This window comes from Nanorana parkeri, unplaced genomic scaffold, assembly GCF_000935625.1.
Source record: "Nanorana parkeri isolate BGI_ZX_2015 unplaced genomic scaffold, ASM93562v1 scaffold2478, whole genome shotgun sequence".
Lineage (NCBI taxonomy): Eukaryota > Metazoa > Chordata > Amphibia > Anura > Dicroglossidae > Nanorana > Nanorana parkeri.
Genome location: NW_017308746.1, coordinates 76,957 through 95,655, shown reverse-complemented (window position 1 = coordinate 95,655; position 18,699 = coordinate 76,957). Strand labels below are relative to the sequence as shown.

Sequence of the window (18,699 nt, the reverse complement as noted above, 5' to 3'; positions counted from 1 at the left end):
TGTTTTTCTGCAGGTTGGGGCTGGGAAGGACTTTACAAAACAAAACACTTTTTGAAATGGGGGGTAGCGGGTAACAGAGCCTCAAGCGCTGGATTGTAAAGTTGTGTCCGTCGAAGAGTTTACTACAGTACTTTTATCAAAACTGTCTGAGACGAGTAAGCTTCTTTTAAAATTTATCCCTGGAAATCATATACAAAGGGGGAGGGGGGCGTATTCTGATCATACACCGGTCAAAATTGCTGCGCTGGGTAAGACGTCTTTCCAAAGTGTTACTGGTTGTTTTTGGCTTTGGCGTGTGTTAAAATATGAGATTTCAGGTTAGTCGACTGGGCAAATTTCTTGTTGCAGCCGTCAAAAGGACATACGTAGGGCCGGTCCCCGGTGTGAATCCGCACGTGAGTGCGCAAATTGAAGTCCAATGAGAATCGTTTTCCGCAGCCTTCAAATGTGCACTGAAAGAGTAAGGGAGGCAGCGAGGGTTAGACTTTTATAGCGAGAAATAAGTTATTATTATTATTCAGGATTTATATAGCGCCAACAGTTTGCGCAGGGCTTTACAATATAAGGAAGACATTACAATCACAATACAATGCAAGACAAGATGGTAAGGAGGGCCCTGCCCCTGAGGGCTTACAATCTAAAAGGGAGGGGCCAGTGATGCATGAGGAGCTAGCTGTGTGGGGATGATTGTTTGAGAATGTGACATAACATATCATAGACAATGAGAATTGCCCTACAGAACACAGACGCATCTGCTCTATGTGCAAAGCTGGAACTGAATTGTACATACGACTCATCCACGTGGCCTCTCTAACCGTATACAGAAATCCCCACAGCGGCTGCGAGTGCAAAAGTATTGTGCTACTCGCCTCCTGGTTCCATACTTCATAAACCACAGGCTGTTGTCTGACACTTCACCGACCACGACAAGTAGGATAATTCCCACAGGTAGTGAAGGGCGACAGATGGATCCAGAAGTGTTCTGTTCAATTCCGTCACCCTCAATGATACCAAATCTTACAATTCAGTTAAAGAAGGAAATGTGTGGGCTTCATTACATCCCAGCTTGTAATGATATTCTACCACTGCAGCTCGTCTGCCACTGCAAATGACATACTTATAAAAATTCTTACTTCCCATCCGGAGACGATTCTTTGCTCTTGCAGAACCCCAGAAACTGCTGCAATTCAACAATTCAGTCCTTTTTAAGTCCTTCACTGGATGCCGTGGTTCCTCCCACCAGCCCCTTTATCACGGTGTGTTGTGATGAATTAGCCAGCGGGAGGGGACACGCCATCCAACACAATTGGAAGAGATGGCAGCGGTGCCCGGTGTTCAGCAAGAGAGCAAAGACTTCACTAGTCGCTTGATGGAAATGCGCAACTTACGTCACAGGGGGAGGCCGGTGAAAATTTGCACACAAATCAGTGGCAGCTTCATATACCAACCCGAGGAAGCCAATTAGGGCTGCAACATGAACCCCTGCATTCATTCAAGGTTGGATCACACTGGTGCATGCCGATAACATTGGAAAGCACGCATTATAGCAAACTGACAACGGGTGTGCTTACAGTATGGTGTGCTGCAATGTCATTCATTGTTAATAGCACACCAACAAACACAACACGCTGCACCAAGTTTGCGGGAAGGCAGATGTAAAAAATGTGGCATGTACCTTTCTAGGGGGTTTGCAGCCCATTCAAAATGAATGAACGTCCCAACGTTACGCACGTCAACAGCAACACAGCGGTGTGAACGAGCCCTTGGAACTGCTGGAGTGCAAAGGACCCTGAAGACTTCAATAAGTATTTGTATATTATAAGCTACCCAGCTCAATACCTTCCTTCTTTCCTCAGTGAGCACCTAGTGGGTGTAAGAAACAAGCCTTGATCACCCCATTCAATGCCTATACTGATGGGTCTAATGGTTTAAGGGAACTGCAAGGATAGAAGGGGAAGCTACAACACATTTTAAAAGTATAAACGTTGAGGCCGTCCTTCTGATCTTGGCCTCACAGACTGGAGCGAGCACGCTGGACAGGAGTTCAGACTTTACTGGCTCCAAACTTGTTCAAAGACCTTCTTTTTTTCTTCTTCTGCACATTGACATAAAAGTGAATCTCTCAGGACTTACAAACTGAAAGGTACCAGAGTTTAATAAATCAATTTGGGTGCCTGGAAAGGACCCTGAATCGCAGGCCCAAGATGTATATAGGGATGGACTCCAAGCTCCATAATTTTCTGATCATGGCATTGGGCTTTGTGCCAACTAAATCAAAGCCCCGTACACAGTCATGCCCGGTTTTAGTTCAGTACTGTTCAATGGAACTTGGAAGACTGCTTACAGATGAGGTAAGGCATTTGAGGGCGGCCACTGCCAACCTTTCCTTCTAAAAACTGCTAGGTGCCTGGTTGTCGCGCTAATCCAATGACCCAGGTACTCAGTGACCTGAAACATGCACTTTGGGTCAATAAAAACCTCTAGCTACCGACATCCAATCCTCAGTGGGTAGGAAAAGTTATAGTGTATGTTTAGCCAATTTCTTTAAAAGTCTTGGATAAAGAAGGGACGTGTTAATGTTTTTTGTCTTTTGCAGTCTGCTTACAATTAGGGAAATTTCCCTTTACTTCATGTCCACAGGTGCAAGAGAAGTTGACAGAGGATCTTACCCTTCCCCACTTTATCCCCCAAAAAGTTTTGCCCACAGAAACACAAAGTCAATGCTGCAGATGGTATCAGATATGTATTTATTCCAATTTCAAAATGCAAATTTAGCAATAAATAGCTGGAAATCAATCTGGCACGCATAAAACATATGCACGATACATTCAAATCTTCAAACAGCATTCGTCTTTTCATTTCACATGTCAAAGTATTCCTAAACCATAAAAACTGACGCTCTCGTATAAAACAATTGCTAATTACCTGAAATGGTTTCTCGCCAGTGTGAACCAGTTGATGTCGCTTCAGCTTTGAACTTTCGACAAAGGCTTTTCCACATTCTGCACAGACGTGTACCCGTGGACCGTGTGTGTGTAAGTGTTTCCTCATTGCAGAGTTATCCCTGAACATCTTGGTGCATCCCTGGAAATGAAACAAGATGTCAAAACAACAACAATAACAAGCCTCAACCGGCTCTCTGTATTCACACTTATTTTACATTGTGGCAACAGATAAGACAAACATAGTATTGCTTCCGGCTTTACAAGACCTTCACATGCAAAAAAAACAGAAACTCCACTATGGACAATCTAGAGCGAAACGGAGAATAAACCAATACACCATCTTCAGATAGATAAAGCAAAATATAACGGGGCAAAAACTAGGGCTGCAACTAATGACTATTTTCATAAATTAGTTGGCCGATAATTTTTTCGATCGGATAGAAAACAGAATTAAATAAAATACATCCTTAATTTTAAATAAAATACACAATGCAGTGTTACAAAAAGTTTACTTCAGAATAAAACTGAATGCACAATGTTTTGCAATCCTGGAACGCAAGCTATCACAATGCCGTGCGTTCCAGTGCGGGCAATCACACAGTGGGTGGAAGGCACGTTTGGGGTGCCATTGAAATGAATTGCACCTCCTGCAGCAGAATGTGTCAGGCCGAAACAGAAGATCACTATTTTCCACCTTTAATAATAATTTTTTTAAATAATTGTATTGTAAAGCACACAGCTCTTGAATAGCTTCAGCCAGGAAATGACGGCTGCCAGTGGCAAGATTCTGCAGAATGTAAACACAGCAGCTAGTGGATTGGTGCAATAGACTGCTATTGGCCATTTCAAATTGCAATAGCCAATAGCAGGCTGGCACCCGCCCACTGTTTGCTGTGCCCTTTTCCCAGCATGGAGGGGAGAGCTAGGGGATCTAACCAACTAATCCATAATGAGAATAGTTGACAACTATTTTCATTATTGATCATTATCGGATAATTGGATTAGTTGGTTGCAGCCCTAGCAAAAAATTTTTTTACACATAGGCCTGTCCCAAGTAGGGGGTAAAAAAATTATTTGAAGATCAAGGTGGTAGTGTAGCGTCCATGCCCCCCACAATGCTGCGCTTGAGAAACCATCACCAGGCCCAAACAACGTCGTAGGGCATTTTGGCAGGAATAATAGAAAGCACCTTGTGGTTCCGGTCATGTCGCAGCAGGCTTTTCTCCCTTTTGGTTTATTGCCAGTGTTTGCAGGCTGACTTTTTTTTTTTTTTTACCTTTCACTCTAGGGTAACTAACATGAAACCTAAACCAGCAAAACACGAATGTTTGTTCCCTTTCTGCAGTAGGGCAGGGAACCCTTCTGTATGTCTGCTGGTTGGAACTCAATTGTCCGTTCATCCAGTGAGGGAGTGGATTCTTACCAGGTGAATGGTCACCAGTGACCGAATCAATAGTGTGAAATGGATCTTTGGTGAAACTTTTGAATGCCTAAAATGGCTGGTAGGATCTCTTTCCAACTAGTATTCAAATGCTGTAAAGGAGGGTACGGCAGATAGACATCATACTCAAGACGGCCTACACTGTTCTATTTTTGTCCGTTCAACCAGAGGCCTGAATGTACTACAGATTCCTCCATCAACGCTACGAGTGCACTGATCGAGGAATCTCCTGCAGTTTCTTTTGTATTCTGACAGCGGCCACTTTCAGAATACCCAAACAGCTCATTGGCTGCTGGCTCTGTTTGTTCGAAGGAGGCGGCCAGACAATCTTCCATCAGCTGATTGAGGGATGCCGGCCGAAAGGGTGCCGACAGACCCACTGTGCAGAATTCACACAATGTATGGTCAGCTTTAGTAACACAGGTTTTAGTTTATTATGACATTACGTCATTTTCAGGCCTAAAATGTGGAATATAACATGGGTGCAAAAATGGAAAAAAGGGCCTCAGTCATGAAGGGGTTAAAGCCAATACTAGCTCTATGCTCCTCCCTACTGTGTCTGCTGCAATGTCAAAGGCAAAAGAGGTTGGAGCGTATCTATTACAGAGGATTGACACTTTATTAACACAGAACATTTTTCACTGGTACCTACTGTATATTCCCAACTCTCCTCCTGCAACATTTTCCCCAGCACTGCAAGTGGTCCTTATATGTTATATAGTAGTCCCAGATGCAAATTTAGATGCAGCAATTCTGATCATTATCTCTTCTGTGTAAACCACTCGATACCATTCAAATTTGTGTCAATAAAGGCACCACAACTTCTGACTATACTGTAATGGCAGTGTGAATGTAAAAGGGCACAAGTGACGCCCTCTCAAACTGCAACTTCATCCCCTTGTGAGGGGCAAGTTAAAATTTGCTCTGCTACATTTCTAATCCAGACATTCATTGCTGATCTGATTTCACCATTTCCTATGTCAGTTAAATAAATCTCAGTCAATGGCTCCCCAGTCAGTCAGTGGATAGTGAAGAAGCAGCAACAATCTGATGAAGTCAACACTGATCTGTCCCTTCCATCAGTCCGCTCCATGTATACTCTGCAATGTATGAAAAGTGGCGTAAAGTGCTCTCAGTCTGAAAACTTGCTGTGCAGGGAAATACTAGAGGCCAAAATGAAGTCACATTCAAGCACTACATCTATTATTAATACATTTAAAGCCATACTGAGTCTATGGCAAAAAAAAAAAAAAAAAATCAATGACTGCGCATGCACACAATCTAAAGAAACAAAATGTGAATGTATCATTTTATTTGCACTTAAGCCTAGAAAGCAATGCAACTATGATCAGTGGTTCCATGGTGCAATGCTCTGGCTGCTGCAGACTCTTCTTCCTGTCCCTTAACTGAATCTGTACCTCGGTATGGACATGGGCTGGGTGGGAGTATGAATGGACTACAAGTGCTGTGATGTCACCCCTCTGTGGCAGATAGGACTTGTAGTCTCCCCATTCACAGATCCTTTGAATGAAATTTGTGAATGGATGATGTGGTGGTGGATTGATCTACACTTTAAAAAGCATATTTTAATCCTCATTGGGAAAATACACATCAACGCTATTCAATGTGATTAATACGGTTAAGTAACCAAAGCTCACATACAGGACATACATTCTTCCATAAAAGTCATTCAGAAAACAAACTTACTTTATGAGGACAGGCAATCGTTCTCGGTGCATCGTCTTCTTTGATTTTTCGAGGCTTCATTCTTGAAAGGAAAAACGCATTGCATGTGATCAGCGTAGAAGCGGTTATGAAAATGCCACTTTACAAATAAACTTACCTTTAGAACAGCAGACAAGCAGCTACTCTCCCCCAACCCCCAAATGTATACAGCAAAACTATAGATTTGTTTTAGTTTGCCAGCATTGAACTCGCCTCTAAGGTAGTGATCAAACACGAATGGAAGAAAATTACAACAATCAGTGCAAGATAGTAGTCACACTAGAGCGTTCTCGTGACAGTTACCCGTCGACAGCCAAACTGATCCAAAGATAATCCCCTCAATAATATATTTTTATTGATGAGCACCTTGCTAGCCTCCCTTATTAAACCTTTTTTGGGCATAGCTCTCTTTGGGGTTACAGGAGGACATTTACTATGTCCTCCTATGACCCAAAACGCAGCCCACTATATGCCGCAGAGCCGCACTTCAGCCGGGAATGATCCTGACGAAATGGTCAGGATCTACCCCGATTCCTGATTGACAGCTGGCTCTGCCACTGTAGAGACAATTGTGCCCGCCACCTCCCCTGTCTGTCCTTCCAAAGAATGCTGAGGGAACAGAGAGGAGGGGGGAGGGAATCCCTGCGGGGAGCGATGACCAACAGTCACTACTCTAAGTAGAGGAACGTGAGCTGAACAATCATTGGTAAGTGACCGCTTAGTTCTTGATTGGTAGAGCCGACGTGTGACAGCTGCACTGTCTGGGTGCGTTTCACTCTCCCCATAATTCTCCTTTAAGGGCCCATTGAGACCAAATACTCATTGTCTCAATGCACCGATTATGGTGTGGCAGTGTCAAGCATTTTCAATGGAACCCCATATTAACCACATGCTTCATTGTGCACAACAGAACACAGTAACAAACTACCATCCTTGTGGTGCGCTACGTCAAAAAACTAAAATATCCCCCCACCCCCAAAAAAACACCACCACATGTCCAATCTTTGGTCCATTGGCAGCCCATACAAAATGAAATGGCTTATCTTGATGCACTGCAATGGACCACATAAATCTGGATGGGCCCCTTGATGACCTGAAAAGACTTGGCGTGACATTGTCCTTACCAGACACTTTCTGAACCTCACTGAAAACGGAAGCTGCTCCTTCATTTTTTTACACACCCAATTAACCAACTGTGTTATTTTGCAGACTCCTGGATTACAGCATTTGTGGATAATCAGAAATAATAAACTCCAAGATACTAAAACATTACCTCATATCTCCCTTTGTTGGTAGCCCTATTGATAGACTACAGTATACAAGTAACAAAGACGCCATAGACTACAGTATACAGGAATGAAGAGGTCTTTGTGTTTATGGCTGGTGACTGAACACAAAGGAAGTCTGCAGACTCATTAATGCACTTTTAGAGTGAAGGAGGCAGACTAATGGATTATGGGACATGCCCGGACCTTACATCCGGTTTTTCAAGCTAGAGGTAATAGAGACCTCATGTCACAAGGCCTTGTGGATGACATCTAAAGTGAATATGCGGGTTTAGTTGGCATTCAAAAACAGTAAGGTATCATTCTAGATCTACTGTATACCAACCAGAGCTAACACTACTCAGGAGCACTTCTAAAGGTTTCAGGGTATTTCAGCTTATTATCTTTAAATTAAAACAAAGCTTTCTTAAAATGATAAAGCGTGCAAAACAACGTGTAAAATTAGGTGTACTCTAGGTAATATTTAGCCAAAGTACTACAGGGGGTATTTAGCAATGCTTGCTAATATAACAAAATGTATTATATCATAATATTGAGAAATGCAGATTCAGAATCTACATTCGTTTACAAACAGTCCCACCTGCTTCACCAATCATCAATAATAGTCATCTTTAATTGAAGCTTTGCCTTCAGAAGCTATAGTGAGGTTCTTGTTTAGACCAAGTTCCTCTCCACTACTAAATAGAAGGAACCGAAAAGGATAACCAAGCCTTTTATCCAACTATTTCACATGGCCTCCCCTCACCCTGCAATAACAGGCATATATAATATAAACTATACTTTATACCACCGCGCACAACCTGCTCATTCCCATGCAGTTTCCTCACTGCTTGTTGTAAGGATGAATATGTGCTCTAGAAATGGCTAGGAGAATGGAAACGCAGAGCTTGGCCATTATACCGTATGGAGTTACAGGGAGCGTGCATGTCCTCGCAATCCGCAACAGAGACCAGAGGAAGCAAGTCAGTATGATACAGCTGATTAGCAGGCAGCATTACTACAAGTTTTCTGCATCTAAATTCTGATTTACCATGACTGTAACTATGTGGGCAGGTGAAAATCATGAGAAAAGTTTAAAAGAAAAGTACAGTTACCCTCTACGCTTGCCATACCAAACTGTTTCTGATGATATCACATAGGTTGATCAGATACTCCTGCGATCACTTGATCATCAAGTGATCAAATAGAAATTGCACAAATTCCTGGCCTGTTCAATGAATAGATCAGCAATCAGAACAGATCCAATGCTATCTGAAAGCTTCCAATTTTTAGCAGACTGTTGTATGGCTGCATTATTTAAGTTCCATGAAAAGTGAGCCCAAACGTATCTTTATACTTACCGTTAGGTATATGTATTAACTGCATTTTATGTAATCCAGCTTAAAAGGTATGTAGTGAATGCAAGGCAAAGCTCTAAACTATTGGGTAGGTCCGAAGCTTTCAGGTACAGCCTATTGCTTCCACCACCATTGATCTATTATGATATTTGACAGCATTACAGGTTAATAGAAATAAGCAGGAGACAGGAAGAGGCAGGTAGGCATCGGGACCATTTTGAAAAAAGAGATGGAACTTTGCCTGTAAGCACAGACTGGTAGTTAACTGCTGGACTTTGGGTGCTGCTTTAGATATATGCACAAGCACCTCTAGGTACCTGGGGTTTTTTTTTTTAGGTTTCAGGCTGCAGTGATGCACTGCATTACCATATGGCAGCCCAAAACACTTCTGGATGAGCTGCAAGACCATGCATATTTTAGCAGACATGCAGCACAGCACACCATGGTATTATCTGTTCCAGCGTGCTAAAACTGCATTGTTCTGTGCAGCCTAGGTGCACTGGTACGCCTTTAAAAATGAATGATGCTGTAATGCAAGTGTGAATGGGCCCATAGTCTCAAAGTACTAGAAAAAAAGAACAATGGATATGCAATACCAATACCAACTATGTACTTTATAATGCTGCACACTTACCTTGCAAATTCTGCCAGCTGCTTTGGATCAGACAGGTCAATTCCTGGAATTCCACCCGGGGGCAGCTTCTTTCCTGTCATGTATTCAGAGTAATCAGGTGGGGAGTTTTCACCAATAATCTGTTCCTCCACCACAGTTTCATGGTCAATGTCTTTCTTATCATCTGAAAGAAAACCAAAAACAAAAGCAAACATTTAGTCAATCCCACTAATGTCAAATATAATGCAGGGCTATGGGTGAGGACAGCAAGGGAAAGTCCACAAGTCAAAGTGTATAGCAAAAGGGAAGACCTGACGGCTGGGGGAGCGGGGATCAAGTAGGTAAAACTGCTTTACCCAATACCAATACCCTAGACCTACATAAGCATTTATGTCTTGCAGTGCAGGAGCAAACTCAAAGCCAAGGGGATTTTTTTCCCCCGGAGATGGGCTTTAGGTACAACTGTGACAGGTATCACCAGGAGGCTTTAATTAAATTTGTAATGCTGCAACTATTTTATTTTATGTAGTAAAAGTGGTTTTAGAACTTGCCATCTTAAATGGGTCTCAATGTCTTGTTTACAAAATTTAGGATGTGAGGATATCACCAATGCTCATCCCCAATCTACAGTCTGGAGACTGGGAGGCGGTCGCTGCAATCAGTTCATCACAAATCAAGTAAAGTCACTCGCACTCCAAAACGATGCCCAGTCAATCTCTTTATTGACCTTGGTAGTGTAACATCTCAAAGCGACATTTCGGAACCATGTGGTTCCTTCTTCAGGCAAACAAGAAATGAACACCAACAAAATAAAAGTGACAAAACACACAGCAGTGAAAACCAATTAACCAATCAAAAAAATCACAACCCCCCTTCTTACATCACAATGACGTCAGATTCACACCAAATACATGTAAACATCCAATAGTACCTGGGGACAGTTGTCTGGAATATCTGATCATAAGCATACCTTAAACAAATAAGTAAATGCATCTTACTGTGCCAGCACCCTTCCATCTGAGGCCATGATCCCCTCGCCGATCAAAGGCTACACCAGCCCCACACTCAGTATCACGCGGTGGTGGGTGGTAACCTTGGGAGAACATCTCGGCCATTGGACTCAGGCCGGCTCGGCAGGCACATGCGCAGTAGCCACCTGCGCACTCGTACTTCCGCTTACATCATCGCCGTGCCTAATCAGCCTATCAGCAGGGGCTGCAGATGACCAATCAGATAGCCCACCCGTTGCCAGGCAACCAGTTGATCACAAAGACTGCTGCATCACCTTTCAGCTATAGATTAGTGTGAGTGGCTTCATCACATGCCAGACCCTGCAACTCATACAGGTCAGCCAGCAATAAAACTGCATTTGCATCATCATTTGTGAATGAAATCATTTGTTTTTGACCAAAAGAATGATAAATACTAATCCTAGTCATCTATCTTTTATGAACCTAAATGCATTTAAAGTTTTTTTTATTACAGTTACATTTCTTGTTTTGCATTTCTATGGTACACATCTAGTAGGTGGAAAGCGTCTTGTAGTGATATCATAGCTGGCACAGGAGAGAGGAGAAAAGGAATTTTTTTTGCAGTGCAAACAGTACAACAGCTCTATACAGGAGGAGCAAAATCCATTCACAACATCCCAAAGCCGGCCAGCGGACAAGATTACCAACACCACAGACAGCTGCAGAGAGTTCAATATAAAACATCAACATTCATCTAGAACACAACAAAGTCATATCAGTAAATGCTGAACTCATTTCAGTACTACAAAACAGAATCAGTCATCCACCTTCAACATTCAGGAACTCGCCAATGTCAACAATCAGCTACCTACTGAACGTGTAAAGCCGGCCACACACCTAGAGATTATCTGCAGACTTTCTACAGTCAGATGGAAAAAGTGCAACAGATTCCTCCATCTACGCTAAACTAAGTGGCTGAAGGAATCTCCCACTGGGCCAAGCTTCAGTATCTTGCCAGTCTAGCTGGCTTTCAAAACACCTGAACAATGCCGGCATCCAATCAGACTGTTCAGGTGTTTTGACAGCCAGCGGGGCCGACTAGCAAGATACTGAAGCTTGGCCCAGGTGGGAGATTCCTCCATACACACAGTTTAGCGTAGATGGAGGAATCTGTTGCACTTTTTCCATCTGACCATAGAAAGTCTGCAGATAATCTATAGGTGTGTGTGTGGCCAGCTTTACACCATCACTGATGGGGGAACTCAGGAGTAGACAAATGGATATGGAATTCAGGAGCCAGTCTGTCCAATCCAGGAGCCAGCAGGATGTTTAAAGGGACCAGCTCCATTGACAACAACTAGAGAAAAACTTTAAAAGTTTAAGTGCCAGCTGTCATTTTTAAGGAGCATTGGTGACCTGGACCCTAGGATGTGACCAGCCCTGGGGTAACTAATTGTGTCTGTCTGCAAACAAAAACCTCCACACAACCTTGCCAATGACCATTAGAGGGTCAGACTCTTGCTTCTCAGCCATTCTTCAATGAAAATATGGCAGAAAGAAAACTATTCAATGCAGCAATCAAGAACAGAGTTTCCTTGAGGGTTCATTTACTCCTTGCTCAATGAGGCCTAACCCAATGACCAGCCGAAAATCAATTGCTTCCAATAGGTTCACTTAAGATTTGGAAATGAAAGAGAAGCTAATTGGTTGTCATGCACAGCTGCTCCAGTTTTGATAAATTCCCCCCATTGTTGTTAATAGTTAAGGTACTTGAATTAATTTCTAAGATTTAACTCCCGAGTTTAGTGTCAGTTGAAGTAAAAGTGCAACTGCAGCTTGGAAAGATTAGAATTTATTCCCTGCTAGACAGGGCTGTGCAAATTTCAGGAACGGATGGAGAGAAATACAAATCCCTTGACTGGAAAAGCAGCTCCATCTATGTACTTGATCTGTGTATTTAGCCATCTGCCTGGAGTTCAGCTTTAGTATGGGGATGATGTTCGGTATAGCAACTTACCAGGTTTCAGAAGTCATTATACAAAAACACAACTCAAGAGCCAGGCATTCATGATGAGGGAAGCCACATAACCTCTGTGACCCTCTTCTGCTATTAGCAGTGGAAACTTAAAAAAAGGAATGTGTTCAATAGCTCTTTACTCGCACAATTAAGGTTAGATTTGGATACTGCCACTGCTGATCTCTTGGAAGCAGTACTTTTGGGACAGACAACAGTGTACTGCTGGAAGAGAGATTTGTCTGACAAGTATCAACTATAGGGCTGCAACCAACTAAAAGATAATAATCCATTATGAGAATAGTTGTCAACTATTCTGAATTAGTTGGTTGAATCCTCTAGCTCTCTCCTCCACGCCAGGAACGTGCGGTCAGGGGAGGCAAAACTGATTGTAACAGGTTACACAGCAGGGAAAGCCTCTCCGCTGTGTAACCTGTCATGGACGGTGGGGAATGTCCCTTTACAAGTTCCTGCTGGCTTCCAGAATGCCATATCAATCTGTGCCATATGCACCAATGCAACTGCACACACCCTGGTGCAAAACCTGCAGAATGCATACAAAGGAACGCTCATCAAAAACGTCTGTGCTTAATGCTATTTAATGCCAAAGCAAAGTCTTCCTGTGTGCCCTATTCCTGCCATGTATCCCTATAACTTCCTGTGTGCCCTATTCCTGCCATGTATCCCTATAACTTCCTGTGTGCCCTATTCCTGCCATGTATCCCTATAACTTCCTGTGTGCCCTATTCCTGCTATATATCCCTATAACTTCCTGTGTGCCCTATTCCTGCCATGTATCCCTATAACTTCCTGTGTGCCCTATTCCTGCTTTGTATCTCTATATATTTGATGAGAGTTGACGTCCTATTAGGATTTCACACAATAGACATCTTGGTGCGGTATAATCCTTACAGGTCTTTAACAAAACACTGACCCGTTTGTAACAGGTTACACAGCAGGGAAAGCCTCTCCGCTGTGTAACCTGTCATGGACGGTGGGGAATGTCCCTTTACAAGTTCCTGCTGGCTTCCAGAATGCCATATCAATCTGTGCCATATGCACCAATGCAACTGCACACACCCTGGTGCAAAACCTGCAGAATGCATACAAAGGAACGCTCATCAAAAACGTCTGTGCTTAATGCTATTTAATGCCAAAGCAAAGTCTTCCTGTGTGCCCTATTCCTGCCATGTATCCCTATAACTTCCTGTGTGCCCTATTCCTGCCATGTATCCCTATAACTTCCTGTGTGCCCTATTCCTGCCATGTATCCCTATAACTTCCTGTGTGCCCTATTCCTGCCATGTATCCCTATAACTTCCTGTGTGCCCTATTCCTGCTATATATCCCTATAACTTCCTGTGTGCCCTATTCCTGCCATGTATCCCTATAACTTCCTGTGTGCCCTATTCCTGCTTTGTATCTCTATATATTTGATGAGAGTTGACGTCCTATTAGGATTTCACACAATAGACATCTTGGTGCGGTATAATCCTTACAGGTCTTTAACAAAACACTGACCCGTGTAGAAAAAAATAAATAATCATCAAGTACGCTTATGAACTTTGTCATGTTGTGCGCACACATTGCCAATGTACCATCCTCTGCACATTGCTCTGCTGTTAAATACAATCACTGTAACCGAATAGAGATACATTATGCCAAACTGTAGAATATACCAAATACTTAACACATCCACATGGAACTACTACAGAAAAATACTATATTCCAAACTGAACAAATATGTGAACCCTTCATAGAGAAAGCTGTATGACCACAATACAAAGAGCTGCATTATGTGCACACACATAAAAACACGAGTAATATGTATGTCACATCAAAAATATGCTACGGTTTTGTCAATGGAAACCAACTATGCTGCAAATCAAACACATTTACAGTATGGGGCTTATATGAGAATCATACATCTGCATGTAGTTTCTTTTTCCCAACGCGTATCGCTAAAGCTTCGTCAGGGAATGTAGGCAACGGAAATACTTACTGAAGACAGCATAGAATATCTGCCTGTGCAGGAGGAGCGACTATGCAGTACAATGGCCAGATGTGAAGGGGGTTCTAATGTTTTTAATAATGTGGAGAACAGACCCTGTAAATCTCTGCTGCGGTGGGATGAGTACACCTCCAAAACAGATATAAAACAGTGCTGGGAAGAGCCTAACCGAGGAGTCCAAAAGACACGAGCGACACCGGGCTCTGCTCAATATCACATTTACACTTTAGATAGACACCAACAAACGCAGAGCAATTGCAATATAACAGATCTTCAGCACAGAGAAAACGCAACACTGTGCCTGCTGTGCTCTTTGATCAGACATCATTGATGAGTATATGACTGGACCTCATACGTTGCAGGCCATATGGCCATGCCAACTCATTATCTGTGCGTGAGCAATGAAAAAGTTGACAACTTTTTCAATAATCGATTATAATCGATTATGTCGATTAGTTGTTACAGCCCTAAACATCATTCATGTTTATGATGTCAATTTGGAACCATAGGGCACAGCTGCGAGACTCTGACACTGCCATTATGTTATACTACCACCTCCTCTAAGTTTACTAATCCATCAACAGCCATACTAATTGACAGTCTCATTGTCACAGGTCGGCTAGAACTATGAGGTGAGTGGAAAGCACTCGCCTCATAGTTCTCCTTTAAATACTGACAAATCTTTGGAAATCAAAGAAAGGATTTCTGCACAACACTGGTTAAGGATCCCAACTGAGAAGACACATTAGAACACGACATACAGCTCTCCAACTCAACCTACCATTAGAGTGCACATGCCATAGCAGTGGGCAGGATAGGCGCCATGCACTAGGCCGGGCTCTCACATACATAGACAGGTGTCCGCGCATCATACAGTGAAAACTCTACTTCTGCAGAGGCACAGACTCTGTGAATGTTGTCTCTCTAGGACAGGAGTCCCTTACTGGCAGTACCAACAGGTAAAAATCCTGCATAGATTAAAAATACTCCCACAATGCAAATGACAGAACTTAACCTGCTCATGCACAGCTCAGTGCATTCTAAAAACTGCAAACAGGCAGCTAAGTTTGCTTTAATGCAGAAGAGACATTTCACCCAAAATAAAAGCCTGCTGCTGTCAATGTTTAGTTTCCTATAATCCCTTTTGGTTGTGTGTCCTCATAGGAGGAGGAAGTAGCTGTCCTAATAAATGATTAGGGAGAACAGCAACTGGTCACCTTAGGGCCGGTTCACACTGTATTGTGTTGCTGCAAAACTATTATCCATTGTAATGTCCTATATTACCATAGATCGTAACCTCAGCAGGGGCCCCAACGCAGGAGAAATCAAACATGCCCTTTCATTTTTTTTTACCATAGCAAACATTGGGGAGCGGGGGATCAAAACTGGAGCAGACAGAATCTGGAGCAGTTGCCCAAGGCAACCAATCAGCTTCTCAGTTCAATTAAGATTTTAAAATGAGAGAGGAGTTGATTGGTTGTCATGCACAGCTGCTCCAGATTTTAATAAATTCCCTTCATTGTGCCTTGCAGTGCCCTGCATTACAGAAACATTGTGGTGCCATTCAAAAGGACTCAAAAAACACAAATACAAGGTGTTTGACGTGCAGCCATAAAGTGTGAGTTACTGCAGTGCCCCATAGGGGACATTTATCACGCAGCAGCAACCCGAGTGAGATTTAATACTATAGATTAAAAATAATTTCACACAAAGCAGATGCATAATAAAGAAGTGGTCAGGGTCAGGTTGTATTCTGTTGCAGTGCTTCACCAGAGCAGAGGGGGAAATAAATAAAAGTGAAACTCTTATAGTAATCCGTCTCATTGCTCCTGTTAATCATTTTTTTGCTGTGAGACTTAAATATGCCCCCCTCTGTACACTGGGCTACCGCTCAAAATGAAAAGCAACGCACATATATGTCACATGCTCTGTAGTTATGCACGCAGTACTGTTGTGTTATGAGTGAACAGACCCTAACCACACATTTATTATGCCGCATGTTAAAGTGTGCAGAGTTACGATAACCGATTCATTTGAATGAGCTGCCAACACACCAAAAGAGGAGAAAGCAGCGCTATGCAAGGAAAAGTGTACGTCAGCGCACTGGTGCTGCAACACAAGTGCATTAAGGTGTCATTTAAAATTAAAGCAACACACCAAAGTGCGTTACCATAACACCATAGTGTAAACGGGACTTCTACACCTGTCAGGTCCAGCAAGTGCCCTATGGAGCAGACATGGAGCATACATGCCTATGTCTGTACCCACATACAGATGGAGGCTGATTTACTAAAGAAGTTAAAAATCTTCACTTAATGTGAAAAGCAAATTCCTGTTCACTTTGTTTTTTTAAATGAACAGAACATAAAATTAAATAATAATAAAAAGAAGATCTTTATGTGATTTATCTCCCGGTTCACTTTGATCAACCAGTGATGTTCGGATGCTTTCCACATGAACAGATAATTGAAGTGAATATTCATACAATTTCTTGTGCGACTATTCTCAATTAATTTCAGCCTCATAAAGGTGCTGACAGGACCTGAGTGAGGAGTACGAGGTGAACAAGTGCTGTTTTAGTGCAGTCCAACATCAATACAAAGAAATTGTTCACGTATACTTCTGGCAAGACCTGTGAGCGCCCTATGGAGCAGATATGGTACTGAAAATGTCTGACATACAGCTTCTTTGCAACTGACTGCATGGGTGCCGCTGCCAGTGCCAACACACACACACCTATTGTGAAGCACTTGCAGACAGTTCAAAGCGAATTCAATGGAGCGTGCTAGTATTTGTTCAGTGATTGATGTTTTATTGGGTCACAACTTATATTCATCTCTTCCTGAGAGGTGCACCCAGTTCATGACATGTGCAGAGACTACCCTCCACTAGCAAACACACATACAGGTGAAACTCGAATAATTAGAATATTGTGCAAACTTCATTTATTCCACTAATGCAACTTAAAAGGTGAAACTAATATATGAGATAGACTCATTACATGCAAAGCAAGATAGTTCAAGCCGTGATTTGTCATCATTGTGAGGATTATGGCTTACAGCTCATGAAAACCCCAAGAACCCCAAATCCACAACCTCAAAAAAGTAGATTATCACATGCAATCAATAAAACAAGGATTGTACATAGAACCATATCGGACCTCTGAAAAGTACAAGCATGCATATGTACTCAGTACTTGGTTTGGGCCCCTTTTGCAGCACTTACTGCCATTATTTTTGCACGATATTCTAATTATTCGAGTTTCACCTGTACATATCTCTCTCTCAAAGTGGTGCAGAGCACTGACAGGTATTTCAAGAAATCCTCTAGGAAGCAAAGAGTTAATTTGCTGACTGACTTTTCGGTGGGTTGCAGCCTTGATTGGACCGACAAATGTCAGTAAATAAATCCTCTGTGCTATACCGATGTCTACCGATCACTACCTTGTTACGGCAATCTTACATAGCGTGCACCCAAGAATGTGTTGTTTTTTTTTTACACGTGTGTAGGCCAATTGATTATGACAATTGATTATGAGAATAGTTGCCAACTATTCTCATGATCGGACAAGAAAAAAAAAAAGGAAAAGAGAAAAAGGACATTTTTTTTTTAATGCAACCAAAACCAATCAATTAGTTGAAAAAATAAATTGGGCATCTAATCGATTACAAAAATGATCGTTAGCTGCAGCCCTACATCTGTGCAAACCACTTTCTACTAACACAGGGCTGGATAAAACCCAGGAGCCAGGTCGCCAATGATCCTTTCACTATACAGCTGGCGTCCAACTTTTCATGTTCTCTCTAGTTGTGGTCAGTGGAGCGGACTCCGGAAATAAATCCAGCTGGCTCCTGGATTGGACAGACCGGCTCCTGCATTCTATATTGCCCACCCCCGTACTAATTATATATACACACACACACAAATGTGCATGCATGTGGCTCAACAACACATCTTACTGGTCTAAAAACCATTTCTGCATTTCAGAACTCGTGTTCAGTGTATACAGAAGTGTTGTGTAAACACTAGCGCCATGCATGAAGATAGATCTTAAAAAAATACATACATTATATATATATATTTCGGAGCGGGCGAATTGAGCCCCCGCGGCCTCCATTTCCCCCCCAATTACCTGAGGCCCACATGGTGACGGAGAACTCCCCCTCCAGGGTCTTGATCTGGACCTGCTTCTGCTCCCATTTCCGGGGCTCGGAGCCGCTCAGGTAGCTCTTCTTGCCGCTCTTCTTGCCTCCGCCTCCCCCACTCTTCTTTAGGCGGCCCGAGCTCTTCCCGGCCGCCGTCACCAAGCTTTGCTCGATGTACTCGTCGTCGCCCGTCGGGGCCGGGATGAGGATC

At 42.7% G+C, this 18,699-nt stretch overlaps 2 protein-coding genes across 2 annotated transcripts in view; one reads left to right on the top strand and one right to left on the bottom strand.

Moving 5' to 3' along the window:
- Window positions 1–11: 11 nt before the first annotated feature.
- On the bottom strand, window positions 12–18,698 carry YY1 (YY1 transcription factor; the record flags this gene model as incomplete). Its single annotated transcript, XM_018573660.1, has 5 exons — window positions 12–452; window positions 2,926–3,084; window positions 6,094–6,154; window positions 9,369–9,531; window positions 18,476–18,698. Coding segments are annotated over 5 exons (789 nt in total), but the record flags the coding sequence as incomplete, so codon positions are not given.
- DEGS2 (delta 4-desaturase, sphingolipid 2) overlaps window positions 18,487–18,699 on the top strand; it is a 23,095-nt gene continuing 22,882 nt past the window's right edge. Inside the window, exon 1 of the mRNA XM_018573663.1 lies at window positions 18,487–18,566. The gene's annotated coding sequence lies outside the window, so the exon portion shown is untranslated. The remainder of the gene's footprint in view (window positions 18,567–18,699) is intronic.